The 14,246-nt window shown below is 50.3% G+C and overlaps 2 protein-coding genes across 4 annotated transcripts in view; one reads left to right on the forward strand and one right to left on the reverse strand.

Annotated features, from left to right (window-relative positions):
- SH3PXD2A (SH3 and PX domains 2A) overlaps nt 1-14,246 on the reverse strand; it is a 250,807-nt gene that overhangs the window by 152,179 nt on the left and 84,382 nt on the right. For all 3 annotated transcript variants that reach the window (XM_050804906.1, XM_050804904.1, XM_050804905.1), the window contains exon 3: nt 11,326-11,401. In XM_050804906.1, coding sequence (XP_050660863.1) covers nt 11,326-11,401 — 76 coding nt within the window. The remainder of the gene's footprint in view (nt 1-11,325; nt 11,402-14,246) is intronic.
- The window catches only part of GSTO1 (glutathione S-transferase omega 1), a 584,823-nt gene that overhangs the window by 61,375 nt on the left and 509,202 nt on the right, over nt 1-14,246 (forward strand). The gene's annotated exons all lie outside the window — the stretch shown is intronic.

Raw genomic sequence — 14,246 nt, forward strand, 5'->3', positions numbered from 1 at the left:
CCTCCTCAGTGGACATCAGTCCCGGGAACTGTGGAGGTGAAGGGGGAGGAGATATTTTCAGGGCCCAGAACGATGGGACTGCCGGGTGCCAGGCAGCTCTAGATGAATGATACATCAGTTCACACAGGTGATGCCTAGAGCCAGCTCAGTCCTGGCCAGGGAAGAGCTCTGGCTTGGGGCTTTGTCTCTGGGCCTGCGTCCAGTTGGGGTGACCCTGGAGGGCAGTGTGGGGGATTAGGCCAGGGACACTGTGGGGATTTATCTCCTCCAGCGCCCCTCACCTCCTAGAAGTTATGGGGCGGGGGGGCGGAGTTCCCTCTCAATGCGCCTCAGTGTTCCCCTCCACCACCACCCTCTGCTGCCCCTCCCGACCCCCCAGTGAAACCTGGACCCGGAAACCAGAGTGCCCAGTGCCCAGAGGCTCCTGCAGAGGGAGGCTGCCCACCACAAAGCACCTTTCATATGCTCCAAAGGCCTCAGCCACCTCAGGGAGGAGGGAGGAAGTCCTTTCCCTTCACCCCACGGATGCAGCCCACAGGCAGGAGTGGGGAGTGGTGGTGCTGTGAAAAGCTCCTTCTGCCATCTTGGCCAGGGCTGCCCAGGCAGAGCTGCGGGCAGTCATTCTCGACCCCACCCCACCACCCCCAATCCATCAGCATGGCCTCTTGGCTGTTCTTCTCAGACAGACCTGTCTACTTCCCTCCACCCAGGGCCCTGCCTAGGCCGAATCACCTTTGCCCTCTCACCTGTCTCTGCAGGACCCCAGCTGGTCTCCTCTGCTCCATGCAAGCTCCCACCAGCCCCTTCTCCAGACTCCACACAGGCCTTTGAGGCCTAGCACCTTCTTCTGTCTCCAGCCTCAGCTGCCCACTTGCCCTCTCACCTCTATCAAGCCTGGTCTCAGTAACCGTCCAGTCAGCCGTCTACGCTGGAGTATGAGTTGGCTGGAAGCACCATCCCTGGGGACACCAGGGTATAACTGTGCTCTCTCAGCATGGAGGGAAAGGATCCGATCTTGTAAAAGGACATTTAGGCATCAGGTAAGGAAAGGATGTATTTCCAGGGGGAGGGATTAGAGGGGAAAGGACAGGAGTGTCACTGAGCCCTGAAATCATGCCTGTCACTTTCTGGTGACTTTGCCAACAAGCAAGGTGATCCCTGATTGCTCAAATTTAACTTCTTCAATTTTGTGCCGTGGTGATTAGCATGGGGTGAACTAGAATCCAGGACTCTGGAGGCCCAGGCCCGGGTGCATTTTCCACACCTTAGATGACACAGACCGAATGAGACCATGAAAAGAAACAGGCTTTTCTGCCCAGATCAGAAAGTTCCTGGGGAAGACACCTAGGGTACAATCCATCCAGGATGGAGGGTTTGGGGTAGGAGCTGATTCCCTTCTAAAATGATTGGGAAGGCACACAGCAAGTTGTAATAAGGTGGCCGGGCTCTTTTCCTGGCGTTGAAATGTGGGGATGTCATGAGGGAAGGGCTTGGGAGACCGATCCACATTTCAAAAGTAAAAAAGGCCTTGCGTGGCTGACCCCTGCAAAGCTTGTTACTCCCCGCAAGACCTGGAGGGTCTGCAGCTGTGAGTCTGGAAGGTAGTGACAGTGACACTGCCACGTGATCAGAGGTCGGGTCCCCACCTTTCATTCCAGATCAGCCATCTGGGTCATCTGGTCTTTAGAAACAAGTTCCGGCCGGGCACGGTGGCTCAAGCCTGTAATCCCAGCACTTTGGGAGGCCGAGACCGGCGGATCGCGAGGTCAGGAGATCGAGACCATCCTGGCTAATACGGTGAAACCCCGTCTCTACTGAAAAATACAAAAAACTAGCCAGGCGAGGTGGCGGGCGCCTGTAGTCCCAGCTACTCGGGAGGCTGAGGAAGGAGAATGGTGTAAACCCAGGAGGCAGAGCTTGCAGTGAGCTGAGATCCGGCCACTGCACTCCAGCCTGGGCAACAGAGCAAGACTCCATCTCAAAAAAAAAAAAAAAAAAAAAAGAGACAAGTTCCTTGCTACTTTGCAAGTTACCACAGGCCAGGAAAGAACTGCAGGAAGTGAGGCTGTGTCTGGGCTGTGGCCTGGGCTGTGGTGGGAAGAGCTGACTCAGCAAAGAGTGGGGAGGGCAACCAGAGGGCAGAGCAAAGGAAATCCCACAGCTGTATCCTGCGGCAAAGCCACCACGAGCACAGACAGGTTTGCGGCACCAGTCCTCTCCCGTTGCACCCCACATAGCGCTTTCTGTGCATTAACTGCTTGCAACATCACCCCAAACCATGATCAACCCATTTGACAGATGAGGCAGCAGAGCCTGGAGTCCATATGACTGGGCCACATGGCACAGCTCACAAACACACAGGTGGAGCTACTCTGGAGTGTCTTGGCTCCACAAGTCCTGTCTGCCTAGCTCTCTCTGGGTGACTCAGCACTTCTCACTGTTCCAAACACTTCTTACTGTTCTTCAAACATACACCAGTGGTCCCACGAAGGTTATTGCTCTTGCTGTCCCCCAAGCCTGGCACCCCTGGGCCTTGATGATCCCAACCTACTCAGTGGAGATGTCACCTCTGCAAAGGAGCCCTTCGTGATCACTTAATCTCAGATGTCTTCAGCTGTAGCACCTGCCACATGACCTGGCTATTCTTACTTCTGGCACTCATCACTCTTGGAAATTGCTCTTCTTTCTAACTCCCACACTGGAAGGCAAACTTCCTGAGAACCACAACTGGGAACCTACTTTGTTCTCAGTCATATCACCAGTGGCCACAGCTGGCACACAGTATGTGTTCAATAAATATCTGATAGAAAGGAATGAATGTAGCTATTCCACGCTGTGTTCAGAATCATCAGCTGACAGCAGGCCCTGAGAACTGCCCGTCCAGATTACAGAGTGGGAGACTGATTTTTGGGGATGGGAAGCAGTAATTACAGCAAGAGAAGACAAAGTACCTCCAGTGGAGGTTGGAGGAAAACTGCGTTTAAGATGGCATATGGTGCCTCTCAGGCCTATAATCTTGTTGACCTTTTCTAAACCCCAGAATTACCAACGGACCTTTTCTCTCTCCATCACATAGTTTGTCTTTTACTGACATCCCAGGTCACCTAGGGGCCCAGAAACTTCTCAACCTCTCTCCCTTGGGGGTTGCAGTCTGGTGAAATCTCTGAGCCACGACCTCCGTCATAGCATCTGGGGCCCTTCAGGAAGGGCTTTCTCCGCTGGCGCCTGGTGGAGACACACACAGACACCTACAGCCCAGGGAGGGGGCCCAGGACCAGCTCTAGCTAAAGACATCCCTTCCCCCTGCTTCCTTCTATGCTGGAACAAATACCGGATCTGCTGCACAGGGCTCTGGGGCTGGGAGAGGAAGGCCCTGGAGAACATGCTTGCAATTCACGCAGCACCCTCTGCACTGTAGCTCCAAACTGCCTCTTCATTACGGGGCCATTACATAAACTGGCGAGTCAGTACAAAAGAACCAAGCATGTCTGCCATCTAAAAATATACCTCTAAGCTCGTAAGGTCACAAGGCTGTCTGCAGGCTGGCAGCGCCTGCCTTGATTATGGTTATAGATTCACTTTTCTCCCTAAGCAATCTCACTTCTCCATGACTCATCAACCTGGGGATATGGATAGTGATGCATGGGTCTAACTCAGCTATTAGGATGAAGGACTTTCTGGAAGCCCAGAGGCCCAGTGCCAGCCAGCACAGAGAAACAGATGGCTTGCTAGTGGGAGAGGACCTCGCACAGCCTTTGTAGAGGGAGTGTAGCTCTTTTTGCTCCACTGCCTAGCTTCTGAAGTCCCTCAGTCCCTGGCTGCAGTTGTTTGCTTTTTACATCAGCAGCTACACACTCTACTTCATGTCGTAATGACCATTTCCTCTCAGGGAGTCTCCTCAGGCCAGCAAACTCGGGATACACAGGAAATCTACTCCAATCCCAGGATGGGAAACAGGAGATGGATTTTCCACAATCATCTTCTAAAACAAGGCAGAAAATTCCAAGTAAACAGTAGGCTGCCCTGAGAGGCTGATGACCCCACCACGCTTGGCCCAATGTCCTAAGGAACTTGATTTCTGCCCACCTCTCCAAAAAGCAAGAGACTTCAGAAAGCTAAGGCACACTTCTGAGTCAATTCTCCCTGGGCCTCCTGCTGTTGCACATGTCTTGTAAACAAGGCACTAACTGCTTTTTGTTTTGGATGATCTTTTCAAAGGTGCTTGCATAGCAAACAGCCTTAGAAGACAGAGGTAGTGCCTTGCTCTGGGGCATACGGCAGGTTTGCATATAGTCTTGGACTAAGGATAGTGTCTATCTTCGGAGCAAAAGGGCAGGTTTGTTTACCACCCATTATTAAAAGATGTGGGCTCCCCTCCTATAAAGTAACTCACTCACTGCATATGCAGGCATTCATCTGAGCCCGTCTTGTCAAACCTATGGAACTTGGAGGAACAGGAGAAGTCCCAAAGTATAAAAATATATGTAAATCAGGCCAGGTGCAGTGGCTCACACCTGTAATCCCAACACTTTGGGAAGCCAAGACAGGTGGATCACTTAAGTCCAGGAGTTCGAGGCCAGCCTAAGCAACATGATAAAACCCCATCTCTACAAAAAAATACAAAGATTAGCCAGGCATGGTGGCATGCAGCTGTAGTCTCAGCTACTTGGGAGGCTGAGGCAGGAGGACAGATTGAGCCTCTGAGGTGGAGGCTGCAGTGAGCTGTGACCGTACTCCAGCCTGGGCAACAGAGCGAGACCCTATCTCAAAATATATATATATTTAAAAATATATACATGTATATAAAATATTAAAAATATACAAAACAATATATGTATATAAAATAAATATATATATGTAATGAGGAAAAGATGAATACTTTTTTTTTAATCAAAAGAGAGCTGAAGTAAAAATATGTTTTCTATTTGTTTGTTTTAGAGACAGGGTCTTGCTATGTTGCCCAGGGTGGTCTCTAACTTATTCTCAACTGATCCTCCCGTTTCAGCCTATTGAGTTGCTGGGAATACAGGCATGAGCCACCATGCCCAGCCAAGAATACTTAAAAGGATATTTTTTAAAAAGTTCCTTGCTTTGCAACAGGATTTATTATATGCCTCTTTTGAATAGAATAACACTTTGGACACCTAAAAGATCATGTGATTTGTTCCAAAGAGCTGAATTTGCACAGGTTTCTGGAACATGCCTTTTTGTTGAGGATGGGAATGCTGAGAGGTCGGGCCTAGGAGTGGAGTTTCTCTGGGACTATTATCAAACCACTGCCTCCTTTCTAAAGACCAGCTGGCATGCTTGTTTAACAGCACTCTCCACTTCCATAAAATAAAAATCAATTACTCAGGTCTGTGGTCTAGTTAGTTGAGTTATGCCAATATTAATTTCCTGGTTTTGATAACGTACTGCGGTTACATCAGATGTTACCATTGGGGGGAAGTGATGTGATGATGGAAAGTGATTTGACCTCTCCTTAAAATGGGAATAATGCCAGCTACCCTGCAGTACAGTGGTGGAATTGGAGGGGGGGAATGTAGAGTGCCTAGTATTTTTGCAACCTCTTGTGAGTCTCTAATTATTTCAAAATAAAAAGTTTAAGAAAATGCTGTGTTAGGAAACCGAATAGCCAAACTTGTTAGATCATAATTAAAGGAAGATAGCGCTCTGAAAGCCTTGGGACTATCTTATTTGTGATCATTAAAATAATAATAAATTAAATGGTCTAATTGCAAGAAAAATATCAATTACTCTGTGCTGGTGAGTAATTACCTCGGCCACTCAATGGAATGAGAGAGCCCTTACAGGTCCCCTGAGTCCCTGTGAGGTTCCAGCCCCCTGCTGCCCACACAGGGCACTCCTGAAACATGAGGTAGCAATGACAGCCTGAGGGAGGGACTGGACTGGCCGGTGCTCTGTCTCAGGCAGAACCTCTCAGATCCCTAACCTGGGAGGTGTGCAGGCAAGAAGAGAGGGACAAAGACAGAGTCTAGCTGAGGCTGTTGTGGCAATTTCTTCTTTCCCAAGGAAAGACATACAGCCCCATAGGAAGAATCGCGGCTCTGCCACCGTATGGCTAAGTGATGGTGGAGAGTGATTTGACTTCTCTCTAAAATGGGGATAAAGCCACCTGCAGTGAGACTGGAGGGAAGGTATGCAGAGTGGCTAGGATAATGCTAGGCACACGCTAGGAGCAATCAATACGTCTTTTTTTTTTTTTTTTTTTTTTTTTTGAGACAGTCTTGCTCTGTCACCCAGGCTGGAGTGCAGTGGCACAATCTTGGCTCACTGTAACCTCTGCCTCCCAGGTTCAAGCAATTCTCCCACCTCAGTCTCCCAAGTAGCTGGGACTACAGGCGTGTGCCACTATGCCTGGCTAACTTTTGGGCTGTATTTTCAGTAGAGATGGGGATTTCACCATGTTGTCCGGGCTGGTCTGGAACTCCTGGCCTCAAGTGATCCACCCATCTCAGCCTCCCAAAGTGCTGGGACTGCAGGTGTGAGCCACTGTGCCCAACAAGTCTTAACAAAGTACCCCCCATCCAGTCTCATGATAGAAACATGACGGAAGCAGATAAGGGCCTTGTCTCAAAGGCAGGCTGCAAAAGGCAGCAAAAGAGACGGGTGTGTCTCCCCAGTCTCACATAATATGGGGTTTGCAGGCATAGGCCTGGAGGAGCTCCCTTCCCTTCTCTCTACCCCTTGCCTCCACCACCACTCTTCAGGGTGTCTGGGCTCTGGAGTAACTCTCTGCCCCTTTCTGCCCATGAAACGTCTGGGTTTTCTTTCCCAGGATGCCTTGCTGGAGAACTGCCAGTCCTACATGGGTCCATAGCTTCTCCTTGCCCTCCCAAGGCTCCACAGACTTCATAAAGGCTGGTGGTCCCAGGCACAGTGGATTTTCACTTCCAGGGTCTAGAAAGTAGGTTCTAGCCCTGGTGAAACAATTCGGGGGCTCTCTTACGGGCAGTTCCCCTACAAAATTTTCTATAGGATTTGATGGATATGCCAATGTCAGCCCCCTGGGCCAGCAGTGTACTGGCTCCCCACTCTACCATCTTGTTGGCCCTACTCACAGACCCCCAATCCTTACCCCCAACCACAGCACCACTGCACAACACTCCATCTGTCCCCCAAGAGCCAATGGGCACTGTCTGGGTCAGCTTCTCCAGGGATGGAGCTTCTGCCTTTGACCACAGGAGCCCCAGGCACTCCCCACTTTTCAAATCTACAGGCTGACCCTGAACTCTGACCATTACACCACCCAGACATATCACAAGCCTGTGTCCTAGGTCCCAAGACTTATAGCCCATGTGTGAGATTTTCTGCCAGGATTTGACTGGTATCAATGGGCAAGCATGTAACCAAGGGGTTCCTTTCTTCTCTAATTCCACTGCTTTCTCTGTCAGCTCCACCAGTCAGTCAAATTTCTATGAGCCCTCAGCCATCAGCCTGCAGTCACATGGGCCAAAGCAAATCAGCTGGCCTAACACTCTAAGCATATCCCCCAGACTCCACACTTGGGCAGCAGAAATGCTTATCACATCCCAGCATCTCTGGAGCTAAAATTGAGACCCTTCTGGAAATAATGGGTGCCTTCTGCTTCCACCCCTTGGGATTTCCTTGCTCTGAAATTTCAGGTGAGGCAAAGGGCTGGCAAGGCTATTCCCAAGGCTGGCTGCTAACCCTTCCTGGGGTTGAAAGACTGTTAAGTTCTCTGGGGTTCTGCTGAGTCACTGCTGCTGGGGGTGAGCCTGGGGGAATCAGCAGGTAGCTTCAGACACCCTCCCTAGAGGCAGGGAAGCAGAAGCAGAGCCTTGAGCTGGTGTTAGCGTGTACAGCAGATACTGCCCCAAGCCCCTGTACCAGCTGAGGCTCCTCCCCTCAGTGTTGTGAGTGTGGGCTGCTGCTAGGGGCTCCCAGCTGCCCCCTTTTTCAGATGCATGCCCCCGGCCATCAGAGCCACCATGCCCATGCTCTACACCCTTTGGAGGAGGAGGCAGCCCACAGACAACGGGTGACTGATTTGGGGGGGGGGGTGGCTATAAAAGCTGTCCCCTAAGATGGAACAGTTCTGTGGTGCCATTCACCCACCAGAGCTCCCCGTGGGATCAGGCGGAGGTTGGGCTTAGCTGAACACACATCTCTGCCTCACTTCCTCCTCTGCCCCATCCTGTTTCCTTCCCTGCCACAGGAAGTTCACGTGACAGCATACCCTCAAAAGCCACATGCATGCGAATCCTCATCTCAGGCTCTGCATTTGAGGAACTTGACCTAAGATAGGCAATGTTCATCACTGCCCTTCTCTGACACTCTCTCCTCCTGTGCATCAGGGCAGTGGGGGTGGATGGGGAATCCTCACACCCACTCAGCTTGCCCTGGCCAGGTTCTGATTGTGTTGGGTTATTTTTCCTCCATCTTTCTCCTTCATGTCCGAGCTAAGGAGTGAGCAGAGCATAACAGGGTTAAGGTAGTTTCTAGTGAGCAGGAGGAAGGCCAGGGACAGGGCTTGGGAACCCCAGGGTAGGATTCCAAATGGCCAGCAATGTGTATTTTGAAGTCCTGGAGAACGAGTGAGCTGAAGAGAAGGGTCTAAGAGGGAACCCTGCTGGAGGAAGGCAAGAAAAGAAGCCAAGCCAGGAAAAAGAAGGGCACAGGGTGGGGGCAAGTCAACCTCATTCTTCCTGACAATATCACCCGCTATGCACGGTCACATTTGCACAGGAGCTGGAAGGTGTCCCCATGCTTGACTTTTCCCAGTAGGTGGTGGTGTGGGGGCAGGTGACTTTCTTGATTAACAGCTGCCATTTATTATTTACTGTAAGACAGACATTGTGCAAAGTGTTTTGCGTAAATTCTTTTAATCCTCACTGCAATCCTGCAAGTAGAAACTGAAGTTCAGAGAGGTACTCAGTCCCGGGGCAGCTGCTGTGTTCTTGGTTCCTGGGCAGCAGATATGAAAGGGAGCCTGGCCTAGGAGTCAGGAATGACAGCTCTGGTGTGGGCTGTACTTCCTGGCCCTGTAGGCTTGTGCAAGTCTATTAGCCTCCCTTGGCCTCAGCTTCCTAGTTAGTAAAATGGGGATGACCACCTTGTTGGGAGGATCAAATCAGATTATATATGTAAATGTGTGGTATAAAATGCTAGGCATGCATGGAACATTAGTAATTATAAGGACTAACATTTATTTGGCCCCCACTAGGAGCTGCCATAGTTCTAAGCACCTGAGATACACTCATTTATTTTATCCTTGAAACAGCCCCATGAAGTACATTCTATCATCATCCCCATTTTCCAGATGAGGAAACTGAAGCACAGAGAAGTTCATGCAACCGGTAACCAGCAGAGCCAGGGTTTCCAGGGTGAACCCGGGCAGTCTGACTCCCGAGACAAGGGGCTAAGGTAGCCGCAGTACACAAGCCCTTGCCCTGCGTTCCACCCTCCAAGCCTATCCATCCTGTGGGGGCCAGCTCCAGGCCCCCCCTTGTTCAGGAGGTCTCTGCTGACTTCCTTAGCTCACAATGAGGTCGCTGTTCTCTGAGCTCCCTCTCCAGTCACCCTCAAATTGCACAGTGGTAGAGTCACATCCTGCCTTAAATGGTCCTGGGATGATGGAGCAGATCTTCTCTCCCACTAGCCTGAGGGTTCCATAGATGAAGAAAACAAATCAGATCTCCCTTTAATTCACCAGCCCCATGAGCTCTGACAGGCTGAGCCCCGGTAAACAGCCACTGATAGAATGGTACTGGGGTGCTCTTTCTCTGGAGTGCTAGCTGAGGAAGAAGTGGGAGAAGCCCATTCTTCTGGAGCAAACTGGTGACCTTCATGCCCCAAGGCCAGGCTACCACGCTGTGGCCTCAGGTTGCCTCTAGGACGCTTGTGCCCACAGCGTCCCAGCTGGGCTACCAGACCCTGGCACTGAGCTTCCAGACTGTACTGGAGCACCATCTAAGGTTGTCACCAACCTGGATGCTGGACATTCCATTCAAGACCCAGTGCAAAGCCACACAAGGCATGCAAGTCACCCCATATGAACTCCTAGGCCAGGGATGGAGAAGCAATCCTGTGCCTCCGTGGAGGGAGGCCAGGGGCTGACTAGTTCCAGTCTTGGGTGGACACCCTCACTGACTAGTTCCAGTCTTGGGTGGACACCCTCACTGACTAGTTCCAGTCTTGCCCAAACTGTGGGATTTAGAAGTTCTTCCTTGTAACTAAACTAATTATCTCCAGCTATAGCATAGGACTCCAAGGACAGGAGGTCATAGGGACTCACATCTTTCGCTGCTTTTGAGGATGGAGGAATGCAGGAGAAATGCCTTTCAGAGAGGAGTCACTCTCTGAGGGAGGTGCCCCTACATTTGTTTTCAAGTCAGCAAGTAGGCACTGGCTGTGGGCTGGCAGTGTGCCAGGGGTTAGCAAGATGCAGGCCCTGCTTCTTGCCAAGGTCTGACTGATCACTGTGGTCCCGACCTGTGCAGGTCCAGGGCCAGCCTGAGCCCGGGGGGAAGCCCACTGTGAACGGAGCTCTTCTGGCAAACGGTAGGGGTTCTGGAAAGCCAGGGGACAGCATCGCTCACCTGGCACAGGGCAGAGCCAGACATGGACCAGGAGGCCCGAGTTTATGCCTCAGCTCTGCCACTTTTACGGACAGTTCTTTAGCCTGTCTGAACCCCAACATCTTCACCCATTAGGGGAGATTATACTACACACCTCGGTATGGAGATGTGCATATGATAACAAATAAAAAAGCACTCCATGGCTATAAATCTCTATACACACTTAAGACATCATCAAAATAACAGGTTCCGATACACCTGAGAAGTTTTCCTGTAAATTACATAACGTAACTGATTGCCTTAAACACACTCCAGAATGGTGTAAGCCGCCTCTTCCATATAAGGTGACATGAGGACTGGAGGAGATCAGATCAGGGAGCGTGCTCAATTTAAGGTTATCCATGATTAGAATGGGAGTCAGCACAAACAGCTCAGCCTGCAGCTCTTCATCCGTTCACAGGAGAACTTGGTCTCTCTGTGCTTTTTGTGAAAAGGAAACCAAAGTCCAGGAGCCTGAGAAACTCCTCAGAAGCTACAGGCCAGGAGCCAGCAGAGACGGTCTTGCAATGGTGGGAGAAGCCACTTGGAGGACAGTGGCCTTCACGGTCTGGAGCTTCCAAATCCCCTGGGGGAATTGTTCGTATGCAGATTCCCAGGCATGCCTCCCCCAGAATTTGCCACTTAGTAGCCTCTTCTCAGCCTAAGGGAAGGACCGGTCCTTCCCCGGTATCCTTATCCCTGGGTGGAGCCACCCAATGCTTACCTGGGAGGAAGGGGATGATCCTTTGCTTGGGGTCCTTCTGGCCACCTTCAATGGGAAACTTATCCAAAAGCTGCATCTGAGAAGCCAGACAGACAGAGGGATAGGATTCAGAAGACCAGAACATTCCTCATCAACCCTTCCCCACTCCACTCCACTTCTCCAGGGCCCCAGTGTCCTCATACAGATGAGTGATGCCTGAGATCCCTCATTTCACAGATGATTAACAAACCACATGGGGCATGAGAGGGAGGAGGCCAAAGCTCTCTCTGCATTGAAGAGGGCATCTGATCAATCTCAGCGAGCGGGTAGGAGTGCAGGGGAAGGTGTCAGGAGATGACCCCAAGCAAGGCTGGGGTAGGGACTAGAGGCTTTCAGGCCAGGCTGCCTGTAGGGTTTCCAGAGGCTCCTTTGGGCCTGGTTTCTTTCATACTTCGTCTGTAGGGTGAATCCTTCAGCCACTGGCCATCCCAAACCCTCTTGGGCCAGGATGGGAGACAGCCCCATCTGATACTTTAGACAGACCACCCACCTTCCAGAACCATGCTGTGGAAACAGACCCAGCTGTTATTTTAATTGCAAAACCAAATCCATCCCATTGCCCCTGCTGCCGGAAGACCACTCCTCCACTTCCTACCTTCCCACCCTGAGATCGCTGCTGTTTTTCCAGGGACAGACCCACTGGAAGAGTTTCCATGATTCTGGAGGAAAAACTGTTTTTTCTTTGCTATTCTGGGCTAAAATTCTATGTAAACTGGAAAAACACACAGAAGACAGGATGGATGAGGCCAGGGTCCCTTTGTGTGTGGCTGATCTCCTTTCTGAGGCGTAGGCAGGAGGGGAGTCATGATCTAGTCCTGCTGCCCAGCTGTGTGACCTCAGGCAAGGAATGGAGCCTCTCAAGGTTAGGCCTCAGGCCCCTCCTTGGTAGAATGAGAAGGATCAGTCACATGATCTTTGAAGTCCAATCAGTCCTTCAAATATATATTGAGCATTCACTTTACAGCACTGGGCACTAAGGAAAGGGCAGTAAAGAAAATAGACAAAGTTCCTGCCCTCAGGGAGTTTACACTCTAGTGGAGGGAGACAAACAGCAAACAAATAAATATGTCATGTGCCAGGGAAGATCAGATCAGTGCCGCGGAGGAAAATCGAGTAGGATACAGCACCGGAACAGAGCAGGAGTTGTCATTTTATATAGGGTGGCAAGGAAGGCCTGACCCCGAGCTAGCAATTCTGCAGAGACCTGCAGGGGGTGAGGAAGCAAGCTACACTGGAGAGGGAGAAGCTTTCAGGCAGGGAAGCAGGACGTGCAAAAAGAGCCTGGCAAGGCCAATGTGGCCGGAGTGGTGTTAGCCAGGAGCAGAGGGACAGGCAATGAGATCTGAGAGGCAGGATGGGCCAGAGCACAGAGGGTCTGGTGAGGCTGCGGTGAAGACTCAGGGCTTATCGTGATAGAGGAGGAAGTCCTGGAGGGTTCTGTGCAGAGGCAGATGATCTGCTTCTCACTTAGAAAAGACAGCTTTAGCTATGGCGTAGGGAATGGACCACAGGGTGGAAGCAGGGAGACCAGTTAGGATCCTACTGAAGGCGACTTGGACCAAAGTGTTAGCATTGGAGGTGGTGAAAAGCGGTTTGTCTTTGCCTGTTTAGTGTTGCTATAAAGAAAGACCCAAGGCTGGGTAACTTATCAAGAAAAGAAGCTTATTTAGCTTGGCTCACAATCTACTGGGCAGCTGGTGAAGCCTCAGGCTGCTTCCACTCACGGCATGGAAGGGGAGGGGGCATGTGCAGAGATCACAGAGCGAGACAGGAAGCAGAGGGCAAGGGGGAGGTGCCAGGCTCTTTTAAACAACCGGCTCTCATGGGACTCATTCATTACCATGAGAACAGGACCAACTATTCATGAAGGATCAGCCCCCCTGCAACCCCAACACCTCTCATTAGGCCCACCTCCTACACTAGGTATCAAATTTCAACATGAGACTTGGGGGGAACAAAGCTAGGCTAGATTGTTTGTGTGTGTGTGTGTGTGCATTTATTTCCATCCATCCATCCGTTCGTCCACCCATCCAGCTCTAACACACAATTTTAGGATTGTCTCTTGCATAATCATTACCCAATATACCCAGGTTATTTAGATCCCACATAAGGAAGGGCAGGTCACTGGTGATTCCATTCAAAACAAGACAAAGACTGCAGCATGATTAACTTTCACTTCCCTGAATACAGATGGATATTTAACAAAAGCTGGCTCATGAATTTTTCTTTTCTTTTTTTTTTTTGAGACAGATTCTTGCTCTGTCACCCAGGCTGGAGTGCAGTGGCACGATCTCAGCTCACTGCAACCTCCGCCTCTCGGGATCAAGTGATTCTCATAGCTGAGATTACAGGCGTGTGCCACCACGCCTGGCTAACATTTGTATTTTTAGTAGAGATGGGGCTTCATTATCTTGGCCACGCTGGTCTTGAACTCCTGGCCTCAAGTGATCCGCCTGCCTCAGGCTCCCAAAGTGCTGGGATTACCGGTGTGAGCCACGATGCCTGGCCACATGAGTTCTCAATGTTTTAAGTCGAACTCTCAAATATTTAATAATTGCCTGCTATGTGTAAAAACAGCAACTGGGCCATAACACTAAAAACAGGATTTTTTTTCTTTCCTACATCTTAACACTCAGCAAGGATTTTAAAAATTAATACATTTTCAAACAAATTCTATCTAGATTAGGACTCCTACTTTCTCTTTTTCCCATTTTCCTCACCCATATTCTGTTTTTGTAAATTTCATTTCTATACTAACACTATTACATAAGTAATTCATGTTCGCTAAGGGAAAAAAACTAGAAGTTTTAGCAGTGGGTGGTCAAAAAGAGAATAAAAATCACTCATAATCTCTCTCCCTGACATTAATATTTTGGGATACC

This window comes from Macaca thibetana, chromosome 9, assembly GCF_024542745.1.
Source record: "Macaca thibetana thibetana isolate TM-01 chromosome 9, ASM2454274v1, whole genome shotgun sequence".
NCBI lineage: Eukaryota > Metazoa > Chordata > Mammalia > Primates > Cercopithecidae > Macaca > Macaca thibetana.